The sequence below is a fragment of the Amblyomma mixtum genome, chromosome 3, assembly GCF_055824585.1.
Source record: "Amblyomma mixtum isolate Tamu chromosome 3, ASM5582458v1, whole genome shotgun sequence".
Classification (NCBI taxonomy): Eukaryota; Metazoa; Arthropoda; class Arachnida; order Ixodida; family Ixodidae; genus Amblyomma; species Amblyomma mixtum.
The window spans coordinates 13,566,890-13,580,210 of NC_143014.1; the positions used below are offsets into that span (position 1 = coordinate 13,566,890).

General features: G+C 48.4%; 1 protein-coding gene and 2 pseudogenes across 2 annotated transcripts in view; all 3 read left to right on the forward strand.

Moving 5' to 3' along the window:
- The first annotated feature begins 1,632 nt into the window (after positions 1 to 1,632).
- On the forward strand, positions 1,633 to 2,392 carry LOC149349264 (uncharacterized; annotated as a pseudogene).
- Positions 2,393 to 3,747: 1,355 nt separating this feature from the next.
- Positions 3,748 to 13,321, forward strand: part of Mitofilin (inner membrane mitochondrial protein mitofilin) — an 84,856-nt gene continuing 75,282 nt past the window's right edge. For both annotated transcript variants that reach the window (XM_089578202.1, XM_089578203.1), the window contains exons 1-2: positions 3,748 to 3,899; positions 4,408 to 4,478. In XM_089578202.1, the coding sequence (XP_089434328.1) occupies positions 3,855 to 3,899; positions 4,408 to 4,478 (116 nt within the window). In that variant the 5' untranslated portion in view covers positions 3,748 to 3,854. The remainder of the gene's footprint in view (positions 3,900 to 4,407; positions 4,479 to 13,321) is intronic.
- Positions 4,594 to 6,455, forward strand: LOC149349266 (uncharacterized; annotated as a pseudogene).

Here is a 13,321-nt window from a genome sequence, read left to right on the forward strand (position 1 = left end):
ACCATGCCAAGCCCATTCCCCAGGTGCTATCACCACGGATGCTGCGTTGGACCCTCATGTTATCGGCTTATGACTATGAAATTGAGTATCGACCAGCGGAGAAGCTTTCCAATGCTGATGCATTCAGTCGTTTACCACTGAGAGCCAGTAGGGCAGAGGAAGAGGAGCAGCGTCTTGGGGAAGTAGGGATGCTGGAAATGGCGCCGGAAGTAGCATGGAACTCTAGGAAGGTGGCAAGATTCACGTCAAGGGATAAGCTGTTGGCTAGAGTCTGCAATTGGGTGCAGCATGGGTGGCCAGAGGGTAAGCTGCCAGAAGAGTTTGCAGCGTTTGTGAGCCGCAAGCATGAACTGTCGGTGTACCAAGGTTGTTTGCTGTGGGGCAGTCGTGTGGTCATTCCAGAGCCAGCTCGACCGTATGTCATGGACATTCTTCACACAGCTCATCCAGGAATTGTCAAGATGAAGGGGCTTGCCAGAGGAGCCGTGTGGTGGCCAGGAATCGACAGAGATGTTGAGCAGAAGGTGAGAGACTGTGCACGTTGTCAGGAATCCAGGTCTGCGCCAGCAGCTGCAAAGATTCACCCTTGGGAATTCACCAAGCGTCCTTGGACAAGACTACACATCGATTTTGCTGGGCCCTTCCAAGGCAAAGTTTTCCTCATTGTGGTGGACTCTCACTCAAAGTGGTTGGAAGTGTGCCGGATGAATTCCATGTCGACAGCTACAGTTTGTGCGAAGCTTCGTTTCCTTTTTGCTACCCATGGCATTCCAGAAACTGTTGTTTCTGATAATGGCACTGCCTTTTGTTCGGAGGAGTTCAGAGACTTCATGTGCCGGAATCAAATCCGACATGTGACCGTTGCCCCATATCACCCTTCTTCGAATGGTCAAGCAGAACGCATGGTGCGCGAAACCAAGGGAGTACTCAAGCGAATGGTTGGAGGCGATATCGACACACGTCTGGCTAGGTTTTTAATGACCCAGCATATCCTGCCTCATGCTACAACAGGCAAGAGCCCGGCCGAATTGCTAATGGGCAGGAAACTTTCAACTGTGTTAGAGCGTCTGCATCCTGACCTGCAGTCCAGTGTGCAGCAGAAACAAGAGCAGGTGATGCAGCGCCGTAGCCAGGCAGTGCGACTGTTTGATGTGGGGGATCGAGTGTTTGTGCGCAACTATCTCTATGGGCCCAAGTGGTTGCCGGGCATTGTGGATGCTGTCACAGGACCAGTGTCGTACTTGGTCGTCACCAAGGACGGTCGTCGATGGAGACGTCATGTTGACCAACTCAGAAGTCGTTCTGCCAGCTACGCATTGGACAGTTTCGCTTCTGGGATGTGTGAAGAGGAGGAACCGCTGGTTGCTTCCCCGGCAGGGTGTTCCGGGCTTGGCATTCCTTCAAGCCTAGAGGACCCTGGAAGACGGGACCAAGGAGAAAGACTGGAGGAGGCTGCAGCGCCCAGTACCGAATCTGCTTCCTGTGGTGAGGACCGTGAAGCGAGTGCTTCCCTTCAAGTCCAGCGACCACAGCGCCAACGCAGCCGCCCTGCGTATCTGAAGGACTTCGTGACGTAGGGGGGAGGAGTGTTATAGCGGGACAATCTTTAGGGCCAAGCAACCCTGAGCTACCATGTGTCACGTGTTGGCGGCTTCCCCGCCAGTCTGTACCCTGCCACCAGCAATAAAGGACGTAACACTTCTCGACAGTGGAAACATTGACGAAGCAGAGAATGTTTTTCGATCCATTCAGCTTGAAGATGACCATGAAGGATATTCTGAAAAAAAGAGCAACTCAGCTTTAGTTTATTACGCTGCGGGCTACGTGGCTAGAAAAGCTGTTGCTAGAAATCCGTGTACCAGCTGCGCAGCCCTGTTGTGCACCACCCGAATAGATGCACAGAACGATGCTGACTCCTAGGTTCACAGCTCATTTTGATAACGGTGGGCTAATTTACCCCACTGATGACTTAGCAAAGGCTGTAAGGGTCATGGAGGATGCATTCACTGCTTTTTTTAGTAAAAATAAGCTGCACGAAGGCAGCATGCAGGAGTTTGCGCAGTGCCTGCACTCTTTGACATTTCCTCAGCTAGGGTGTGCCGAACACGGAAAAAATACTTTAGCAACTGTGCTTAAGTTCTACATTCTTTTGCGACTTCGATTCCTTGTGAAAGGTTTGAACAGAGAGCGTCAAGAACAAAGGCAGCGGCAGAAGTATTTGAAGCTGCGGCACTGCCAATAGTTCAAGGTAAAGCTGAAAAGTCGAATACCGGTTTGCATAATTTGTATTAAGCTTGTGTATTTTGTATTGTGTATTTGTAGTCTTGTGTTGAGATGCCGAAAAAAAAAAGCTCTTTCTCTGATGAAATAAAAGCTGAAATCGTTCCGGGTACCATTTTTTATTCCCAGATTATTGATATGTAAACACACATACACGCACTAAACTGTATGACCAGGCTGATAACTGCTATCGTCTGCTTTTTCGCAGAAATGTCAAAGCAGAGAACAAAATACAGAACAAAAAACGGAACCTGGCACGCGCACAACGCTGCGTTTTGCCTTCTGTAAATATAAAAACAAAAGACCTACAACATTTTCACTCAGCAGTGCTGACAGAAACTGTTAATAACGCCTACGAAGATCCGGCGGGGTAGATATCAGTGGTTAAGACGAACATTCTCCGAAATATGTTGGCATCCGGCGACGCTTACAGGCAAGCGGGCACACTGGAGTGCTGAAGCAGCACACTTGCGCCTAGCAGCGCCCCCGCACGGCCGGCGGCGGCTTTCATTGCCATCCGAGCCATCCAAGCGGGCGCCCTCGGCACACTAGCAATATTCTAGTCCTTCCTCCATGCGTAGCTAAAGAAAAGCTAATAAAGGGACTTTATGCGTAGCCATTTCGTTGAAAGAGCACAACTATCTGATGTCATATGACCGATGTACACGCGATACAGCTGCATGCGCATAGTGACTGGGATGAAACCTTCCGCTCCTCTCTCTTTCTTTTGTTGTTTTTTCGAAGGTGCTGAAGTATATATATGCTGATTGCATCCGAAATAAACATTTGATTGTCAGTTCAGCGCTGTGTTTGTCCTCTTCTTCCCTTGGCCTTGTGCCGTTGCGCTGCTTCACTAGAGATGTGTGACAGCCGTCGCCGTAGCTCGTTGGTAGAGCACCGGACGCGTAATTCGGAGGTCGTGGGTTCGGATCCCACCGGCGGCATGTGGTTGTTTTTTCTTCTACTTTTCTAATCAATTAGCTTTAAGCGATAACATATTCAGTAATATAAATTGATCAACACCACAAAATAAATAAATAAATTAAAAATCCCCTGTGCCCCTTGGTTTCTGTGGCTGTTGGCTTCTCTCATAGGTAACAGTAAGAAACTCTATGGCACCCTTCCCATCCCCACCACTAGAGTGACTAAAATTTTACAGTGACTCTACCCACCACCACCAGCAAATATGGCGGCCAACTCGCATTTTCTAAACAATTTGGGGCAATATGGCACAACAAAGAAAATTTAGGCCTCTTCCTCACCCGTGAGGCTCTTCTTTTATTTTTACCATAAACGCTACAGCTGACAGAAACAGAAAATAAAGCAGCTGCTGCCTCTTACCTTTAATATCTGCTTCAGCGGTAGTGTCTAGAAGTAGTCAACATAAAAAGTTACGTTCTGAGCAAGAACTGAGGTGAGCGAAAAGCCAAATGCAACCGCGATGAGTAGCAGACGATCTGCTAGCAGCGCCAGATCTAGCCACCGTACTACTATGATAGAATCAGTCTGGTAACGTTTGCTAGAATGCTTCTGGCGCTTCCGGCTTCCGGCAATTGGAGGGGCCGGCCGAGAAAATGTGGCGGTCAACGCGGCAGGTTTCTTTGCGATGTTCTCGGCTGGTAAGCGTTGATGTGTATAATGGGGCCCAGGAAAAGCGATAAGCTATAATACTTGTTCAGCCTTTCTACTTGTCAACTTTCTGGAGCTTGTTTTTACTGCTAGACACGTAAAAAGATGAGGTAACCCTAAGTCGCGGGCATAGTTGTAGGCTCAAGGTTAAGTTCGTGTCACAGCGATGTTAAAACAGCGCGGGAGGTACGAGACATAAGAGAGATACGCACCCTGCTGCATTATTTTCCCATCACTGTGGCACGCTGACTATGCAAACCGCCACCTTAGTAAAGTGCATGTCGTGTGGTTATGTCAAGGGCACGCTTTGTCGTAGGGTGGACAATTGAGCTAGTTCGTTTTCGGTGGAATAGCGCAGACACACGAAAGACAGAAAAGGAACAAGGGCAGCGTTCGTTTGTGTGTGTTCGTTTTCAGTCTTTCGCCCGTTTGCACTGTTTCACAAGCTGTGTTTCTCTTGACCTCGGCCTAAAAGCAGTGACTGCGCTTGTGTTTCAGCTTCCCGGTGACCGGCACCAGGCCAGGTCTCCCGTCCACAGCCGTCTGCAGTCGACAAGCCCCGCCGGAAGGTTGTGCATGTGATTCCTTCCTCTGTGCGCGCAGCGTTTTGTTCTGCGCAGGTGCTGTGCAGATGGCATGCATCAGCTGCGTGCCATGTGATTTCTTTCCCTGGTTGTTGAAAACATGGGTGCGGGCAGTCTCATGTGCAGACTATTCCGCAATTAAACGCGCGCCGTAGAATGCTTTTCTCACCTAAACTTGTGAGCTCAAATTTCGCACAGAAATGGTGTTTGGTTTTCAGAATTTTGTGCTAGATTTGTTTTGTGGTACTTGCCTGAGTCAAGTAAAAGAAGTCGAATATTTGCATCATCTGCAGTTGCAACAAAACAAAAGCCGTTATCTCAGCGATTGCATCAGTGGTAGAGTGGCTGGAATACTGAAGTGTGTTTACCGCCAAGCGGCTCCTATGGGAACCACAGTACAGCCTCCTGATGCATCCGCGGGGTGGCGCTCGCCGTCGTTTACACGCCAAGCTGAGCGCATGGGAGGCCGATGTGCCCACGTTTTCAGCGCTCTTTCTGTCAATTTGAGTGGTTTCCGTACGCTGCACGCTTTTTCTAGCTCGTTGAAAGTGTGCATGTGATGAGCCGGCGTCAAAGCCACTGTTTTGTGCCCGGTTGCACAACCGGGTACAAATCTTCCAAAGAAAAGCTGTCGCTTTTCGGTGTGCCCAAGGACGAGGAGCTTTTTCTGAAGTGGCAGAGGAATATCCCAAGAGCCGACAAGCCCCTCGAACGGAACGCCGCTGTTTGCGAGCTTCATTTTGATCCTCAGTTTGTGTTACGTTATTTCGAACACAACATACAAGGTGAGCAAAGCAGAAATCTGGGCGAGTTGGTAAGTATTCATGATATTGTTCACAGCGCAACAAGAACGGGAAAAACGAAAGACGATGGAGTGACACAAATAAGTTTTTTCTGCAATAAAAACTAGTTGATAGTCAGCGCTTGTTTGTGTCACTCCATCGTCTTTCGTTTTTCCCGTTCTTGTTGCGCTGCGAACAATATCATGAATACAAGGTGAGACAGTGCGTTTGGAAAGAAGCAGACCGGTCCTTCAGCCGGATGCCGTTCCAACAAACTTCCCGAACGTGCCTAAGTATCTCTCCAAGCCCGTGCCCAAGAAGAGAAACCCAAAAGAGCGACTGGACCCCCAGGTCGTGCCTTCGAAGAGGCGACGAACAGTTCCGCCGGCCAGCGATATTTCAGCAGATGTACCCGCGTCTCACGAATTGGAGCTACCAAGAACTTTGGATGCCAGAAACGTCACCCTCCCATCGGATAAATGGGGAAAGCATGTTTTTTGTGAAGAGCCGCTAACAGTGTCGTACAGTGTGTGCCTGCCAGGGCCGAACATGGGTCTCCTTCCTGCTCAGAAACTTCCGCAGTGAGGGCTGTGCTGTCAAGCATCAGGTGTTCGTCCGGGGTGTGGAACTCGCTGCGATAGACGACGAATGTGATCCTGCAGCGTCCGTGCTGCAGGAGGTTGATAGCATGCAGGTTTGCGCAGGAGTTCTCCCATGTCAGCTGCTCAAGGCTTCTGTCATATACGGTGCAAAGGTGCAGTGAGCGAAAATGAGATGCGGTGCGTCGCCTGCAAGTATTTGCGAAGGCTTCTAATTAATCAACGGTGCCGGGAAAAGAACCGAAATGTCAGGTATGATAATGGAAAGAAGTTGAGGGCAAGAACCGAAGCAGTGAGATGTCTCAGAGCCAAAGTAAAAAGCTTGGATCGAACCATCGCTGAAATGAAGCAGGAGAATGAGGATATTGAAGAAATTACTGTGCTAAAAAAAGATAGAAAAGCTGTCACAAAAACAAAGAGTGGCAATCATGCAGTGTTTTGAGCCTGGAAGCTGCAAATCTGTCAAGGGGATGCGCTATAATCCAGAGTGGATGTTAGAATGCATTATAATGCACATGAAAAGTCCACGTCTCTACGAACATGTGCGAAAACAAAAAATACTCGTGCTACCTAGCCGCACTTGTCTCAGGAAGTATACGAAGAAATACGAAAGCAGATTTGGATTCAATGCAGCAGTGCTTTGTGGCATATCAAGAAAAACGCGAGAGATGACTGAATTTGAGTGCCATGGTGGCCTCATTGTCGACGAGATGAAGCTTGCAGAAAACTTCGCTGTTGCAAGCGGCTCTGGTAGAGTGGACGGGTTTGTTGATCTTGGCCCCTACACTCCTGAGGCTGACAAGACAGTTACTTGTGACCATGGTCTCGTTATTATGTTTCAGCCCCTTTCAGGGTCATTGCATCAAATCCTTCGTGTTTTTGGTTCTAAGGGAAATGTTAAAGCACCATTGCTCTCGAAGATTCTTTTGGAAGCTGTGCTGCTTTCTGAAAAAGCTGATCTGAAGGTTGACTTCGTCACCTGTGATGGGGCGTCATGGAATCGGGCAATGTGGTGCAATTTTGGCATTTCAGCCAGCTCAAAAGCTATCAACCCATCGACAGCCCAACCTTGTGGAGATGACAGGCGCCGTTTCTTCTTCTCCGACTTTCCACACTTAGTAAAATGTGTCCGCAATGGTTTCATCAAGGCAGGCTTCAAAACACTAGAGGGGCATGTGGACGTATGGCCCATCAAGGTAGCCCATGACCATGACAAGTGTCAAGTTACATTGAAAGCAATGCCAAAAATAACTAATGTCCACTTGAGCCCTAATAACTTGGAAAAAATGAAGGTTAATTTGGCATTCCACCTCTTTAGCCCACAAGTTCTGCATGGGTTGTTTTTGTACAAGAACAAAATTGCAGATTCCTGTGACTACACTGATGCTACCGCAAAGTTCGTCGCCTTCATGCATAATCTGATCGATGCAGTGACATCAAGAGTGCCATCAAGCGCACTTAGGCCGAACTCGAAAAAAGAAGATATCTTGAAAAAAGCCCTTGCATACATTGATGAGTGGGAAGCGAACACAGGGCCTTCAAAGGCTGGCTTCCTGTCACCCGGTACTGCTGAGGGGCTTAGAGTAACTTTGAAAGCCACCCTGGAGCTCTTGGCCTACCTCAACGAAAAAGTTGGCTACAAGTACATTTTAACCTCGAGGCTTAGTCAAGATGCCATCGAAAAGCTTTTAATGGCTGCAATGACCACCCGACATCGGCCACTGAACTGCCTTAGCTTCTATAACCTGGCAATTGTGCAGGCGGAACGCTCGAGGCTCTAGCTGGGACACCCTGCTGGACTCTGGTAACCAAACTGGGTGAAGCGTCTAGCATTCCCCAGACCTCATTAGCGCCAGAGCTGTAAACAAGTGACGCCACCAGACTGGCGTACTGCCTAGCAGGATATGTTGCACGACAAAAGGTCCTCGCAACAAAATGCCGAGATTGCTTCGATGCTCTCCTTACATCAGCAGAGAACGCAGAAGAGCAACTTTCATCCTTCACATCATTCTGTGACCAAGGCGGCCTGCTGTATCCAACACGTGAGCTGTTTGCTTTTGTTGAAGCACTGGAGGACTCTTTCACCATTTGGTTTAGTTGGAACAAGCTGCACAGAGACAGCATCACAGAGATTATGCAGCACATGCAACAAATGCCACACGTTGGCTGCATTGCGCATAAGGAAGCTCTGACAAGTAGCATTGTAAAGTTCTTCATCATGACACGTCTTCACTTCTACACAAAGTCCCTGAACAAAGACCGCACTTTCACAAGGGAGAAGAAAAAACATTTGAAACTTAGCAGAACAACTTGAGGACCATGCGCTTTCAGATATGTGTTGTTGAATTTTCTCCGAAGTGTGTCTTGTATGCTACTAATCTATTTGAAACTAATGTGACATTAAAGAAACGTCTAATTACCATGAATTCTGTTATGAAGTGAATATGAATTATTGTTCAGTGTAACAGCAATCAACAGTTCCACCAGGAATGTATGGTAGGGTTTTATTTGCATGAAGCTAATCATATTATTTGGACGAGTCAAGCACAATGCTTATTTTAGAATTAAATAATGATCAGCGCTCACAGAAACTTAAGTTATAATTTCATACGCGTTGGATGTCCACTTTAGGTTTGGTTTGGTTTATGGTGTTTAACGTCCCAAAGCGACTAAGGCTATGAGAGACGCCGTAGTGGAGGGCTGCGGAAATTCCGACCACCTGGGGTTCTTTAACGTGCACTGATATTGTACAGTACACGGGCCTCAAGAATTCCTCCTCCAAAGAAATTCAACCGCCGCGGCAGGGTTCGAGCCCGCGTCTTTCGGGTCAGCAGCCGAGCACCATAACCACTGAGCCACCGCGGCGGCCAGATGTCCACTTTAATTCAAGCCATTTCTTTAATAACAGTCAATTATCAGGAATGCGACTACTGCATTCATGCTGTGCAAAATTTTTGTACATAGAACTAGTGTACATGACCAGTCGATTTTTATGGGAAAAAGTCCGAGTGCGCCAAAGGCCCCATTCACGCCCGTAGCACGTGATGGTTGCATTTGGCATAGTAATCTGAGCGGCAAAGTCGAATTGCGATCAGGGCCGGATTAAGAAAAATGGGGGCCCTGGGCTAATGCGCATGTATGCCCCCTCTCCCTCCACTGACCCCCTTGCTACACTACTGGAATATATCCCATGTTTCATTGTAATTCCACCAAATTAAAAAGAATGAAGTGCGATCAATCGGATTCATGCAACAGTAACGCAGTAGCATTAGTTTCACGGCGCACAAAACACAACGTGACTCTTGGAGCGCGCGACACGTGCCCGTCTATGGCCGAACACCGAACGCCACTGAAGAGCCACGTGAGCTGATCGACAACTTGTGGGGCTGCATTGTAGCGCGCGGCCTGCTCTTCTCTTTCAATGACACCGCACACAAGCCGACAGACGGTTTTTCTGTTCGCAGCACTGTTTTAGTGCTAATGCATTAAAGAAAAGCAGGCTGAGCTAGCTTCTTAAAGTTGAACTGGGTGCTCCGGCAGCGACTAGGAAATAGAAACATTCGTAGATTAGTGCCCCGAGAGGGTATCATTAAAATTTATTAAAATTAATTTGATTACACATTTACTACTTCCCTCATGGGGCACATTTGATTACCAGAATTTAAGTCCTGGATAAGTGGTGAGCGTGCTCGGTGCTGAGCCGAGTACCTGGGTTGAAACTGAGCCGCACGGCGGCCATGCTTTGATGGAGGCGAAATACAAAAAGGTGCGTGTGCACTGCGTGATTTCAGAGCACGTTCAAGATCCCCGGGAGGTCGAAATTATTCCTGAGCCCTCTACAACGGCACCTCTTTTTTTTGCCGCCGTGGTAGATCAGTGGTTATGCTGCTCGGCTGCTGACCCGAAAGGTGCGGGTTCGATTCCGGGCCACGGCGGTCTGTGTACTACGCGATGTCAGTGCACTTAAAGGTGCCCTGCGACGTAGATAAAGCATGGGGTCTTTATTCTTTGTATGCAGAGTAAGGGACATTGTGAGTCCCGAACGCGCAGTGAGATCACCGAAATCATAATATTTGATATTTTAATCTTCGCTAGAAATGCTTGTTTCGAGCCGATGGTATCGCAACGCGGCGGCCATTTGCGGCAGCGGAAATGAGGAGGCATCCAGATAGGGCGCTGCCTTTCTCATTGGTTGGGCGTCCAGTTTGCATATTGTTCCTTTATACTTGCGAAATGAATCCAAAATATTATGTCTCTGTGTACTGAAAGCTTTTCGCATGCCACAAAAACTGGAAAGAAGCAGGGAAAGCGAATGAAAACTAACAAGAATACAGCTAGGGGCGACACTTTCCATTCCGCTTCAAACCTTCGTGGCAGCCAGCGCTGTTCAAAAAACCTTGGCTCAAACAGAAAGCGCGCGCGTCGAGACCGGCCGTGACCATACCAAGACGGCAGCGAAAAAAAAAAAAAGCCAGTCGACACACCTTGCCCAAAATTGTGAAGAGAAAGGCCGGACAGGAGACGGGAGTCGAGTTTGGGGGGGAGGGGAGCTACTGCCGACAGCCTTCCAGTCCGACTAAAAAAGAAACTTCGGGGAGCTTCCTTTGTTGTTAGTCGCCCCTGCCTTGACTACAGCGTCGGTCGCGTACACGGGGGGAAGACACCATCAAAATGCGCGGGTGTCTACAGCCCCGACAAAGCAACAACTGCATGGACGCTTCCGCTGCGTGTGCGCCAGGCGCGGTTCTGATTGGTAGCGCCCAATCTCGGTACTGGGTGAGTGAAATGGGCGAGTGAAGTGCGTTTTCGTCTGAGCTTTTCATTTCGAATTTTCATAGTGGAATAACTTTCGTTTGCATGCTCCGATTTCAATAATTCTTTTTGCTCTGGTCTCTGGAAAGCATGATGAATCTATTTAATGATATTAACTGGCACCGAGGAAATCATCGCGGTGCCCCTTTAAAGAACCCCAGGTGGTCAAAATTTCCAGAGCCCTTCACTAAGGCGTCTCTCATAGCCTGAGTTGCTTTGGGACGTTAAACCCCTATAAACCGAGAAACCAATGGTATCTCTTTCACTCCTTTCATTCACACCTTCCTCCCTCCCCTCAAGACACAGTTCAGGTGTCCACCTAGAAGTGAGGCAGTTACTGCTCCTTTTATTTCCTCAAAAAATTAAATTTCACCTGGCTCTACAGGACCAATCCCAAGAAAAAAGAACGGACAAAAAAATAAATTGCACGGCGTTCGCATTTCGCTGCAGGTGAAAGGCTAGGGAGGCCCGTGCACTATGCGATATCAGTGCACTTTAAAGAACTTGAGGTGGTCGAAATTATCCGGAGCTTTTAACTACGGCGTCCCGCACAGCCGGGCTTGATATGGGATGTTAGAGCCCATAAACCTAAACATAAACCCATAAACGAGTGTCTCGCTTTCCTAGTGGCCGCCAGAGCACAAAGTGAAACTGTGGGAAGTTCAAGAAGCTAGCACAGCCTGATTTGTTTTTCAATTTGGTAAGGCTAAAGAAGAAAATCCGGTGTTGTATCAAATAATTTTGACGACCAAATGATGTCATATCTGTGTGCAATGCGAACTCGAACAATCCACCCATGTAGCTGAGAGAAGGGTTATTTCCTCAAGAGTCTGTATACGATACTCGCACAAGTAGACGCCACTTCGAATTCTGCTGCGTATTCTGGTTTCGTTTTTGCCTAACCTCTTCTAATCATACTTGGGACATAACTAAAGCGCTGCATTTCCGTACATTTGTAAGCCGTGCAGAGGCTGCAGTGCAAGTATTTTTCACATCTAGCACTGCACTGCATGTTAGCAGATATATGTGTGGTTTTAAAAATTAATCAGTGGATTTTTAGCGGATTAGGAAAGCAGTTCTAGCAAAATGCTTGGCGGCGAGGTGGGAGTCCCACCTCGACGCTCTGTAAAAGCGTATGTTATGCCGACTCCAGAATTCTCAAATACACAACACCTTCAGATGCCACAGAATGGGAGGATTGACAGAAAACCACGAAAACCTTTCCGCAATCCGTAAGCAAGCGCATATATCGCTACGTAAGAAAGGGGGCCCCCTCAGGGTTGGGGGGGATTCCTGTTTTTGCAGCTCGACAAGCTCTTCCTAACTGATTCGGCTAAACGAAGTTACATTAGCTGGGGGCCCATCTCCTCGTTCTGTTTTTCTTGCTTCATACATGTCGCTCAACGTTCCATTGCCCGCGGTTCCATACACTAAGCAAGTTAGAATAAATGGGCCCCTTCTCCTGCTGTCGGAGGTGAGGCCCTGGGCTGCAGCCCCCTTAGACCCCCCCTTAATCCAGTGCTGATTGCGATAGAGCGTCACTATGCAGCGCATCGCTACTGTGCTCGGGCAGTAACTAAAGCGCAACTACCGTGGCCGCAGTGAGCAAGTTTTATCGAACGAAAGCTGATGAAAGGCGCAGATATATCGTCACTGCCATTGTAGCATGCAAGTGAACGAATTGCAGTCCGGATATACTATTTTAAGAACCGAAAGAACCACTGCAAACCCGCGTTTCTAGCGCGAAACGCATAGCACGCCTGTAGGAAGCGACGTGTAAGCAATCGCCAGCGCCGCCTCGCGGTTGCATCGCGGAAGCACACGCGAGCGGCCGCGCCTTCGGCACACTTCCCTATTCCAGCCACTGTACCAGTGGTGCCATCTCACTTGTCGGCCGTAGAGATTCAGCGAAGGAGAGGGATGGTGTGTTTTGCGGGAGGTTTGAAGACACTTTTTTTCAACTGCTTTAGCAGTGCTCACAAAAAACCTAGTTTGGCCAAAACTCCACTAAATCGTCAAACCTCCTGCAAAACACCCACCTCCTTTTGCAAATCCCCATGGCCGACAAATGAGATGGCACCACCAGTGTAATCGGTGCAATGATGCAAATATCCAACTTTTCTGATCGATTCCGGCAAGTGGCCCAAACAAATGTAGCACAAAACAATTTTGCTGACCAAATGTCGTTTCTGTGTGAAATTTAAAGTCTAATAATTCACCAGTTGAGCTGAGAGAAGCATTCTACGGCGTGCGTTTAATTGCAGAAAGACAGAATCCACGTGATGCTATCCGTGGTCATGCTGCGCAGTAGAACGTGAGCACCCGCACGCCCTCACCTGCCCATGCAGTGAGGCGAGGCAGGGAGTCCCAAACCAGCCCCGAAAGACGTGGGTTTGATCCCAGCTGCGACGATCGAATTTTGATGGAGGCGAAATTCCAGAGGCCCATGTTCTGTGCGATGTCAGTGAACCCCAGGTGGTCGAAATTTCCAGAGCCCATCACTACGGCCTCCCTCATGGCCTGAGTCGCTTTGGGACGTTAAACCCCATACACCATACAGTAATTCCTCAAGTATTTACTTTTGTACACCTGAGCTTTCTCCGCATAATTTGTGCGCTCCAGTCCTTCTGTGTAG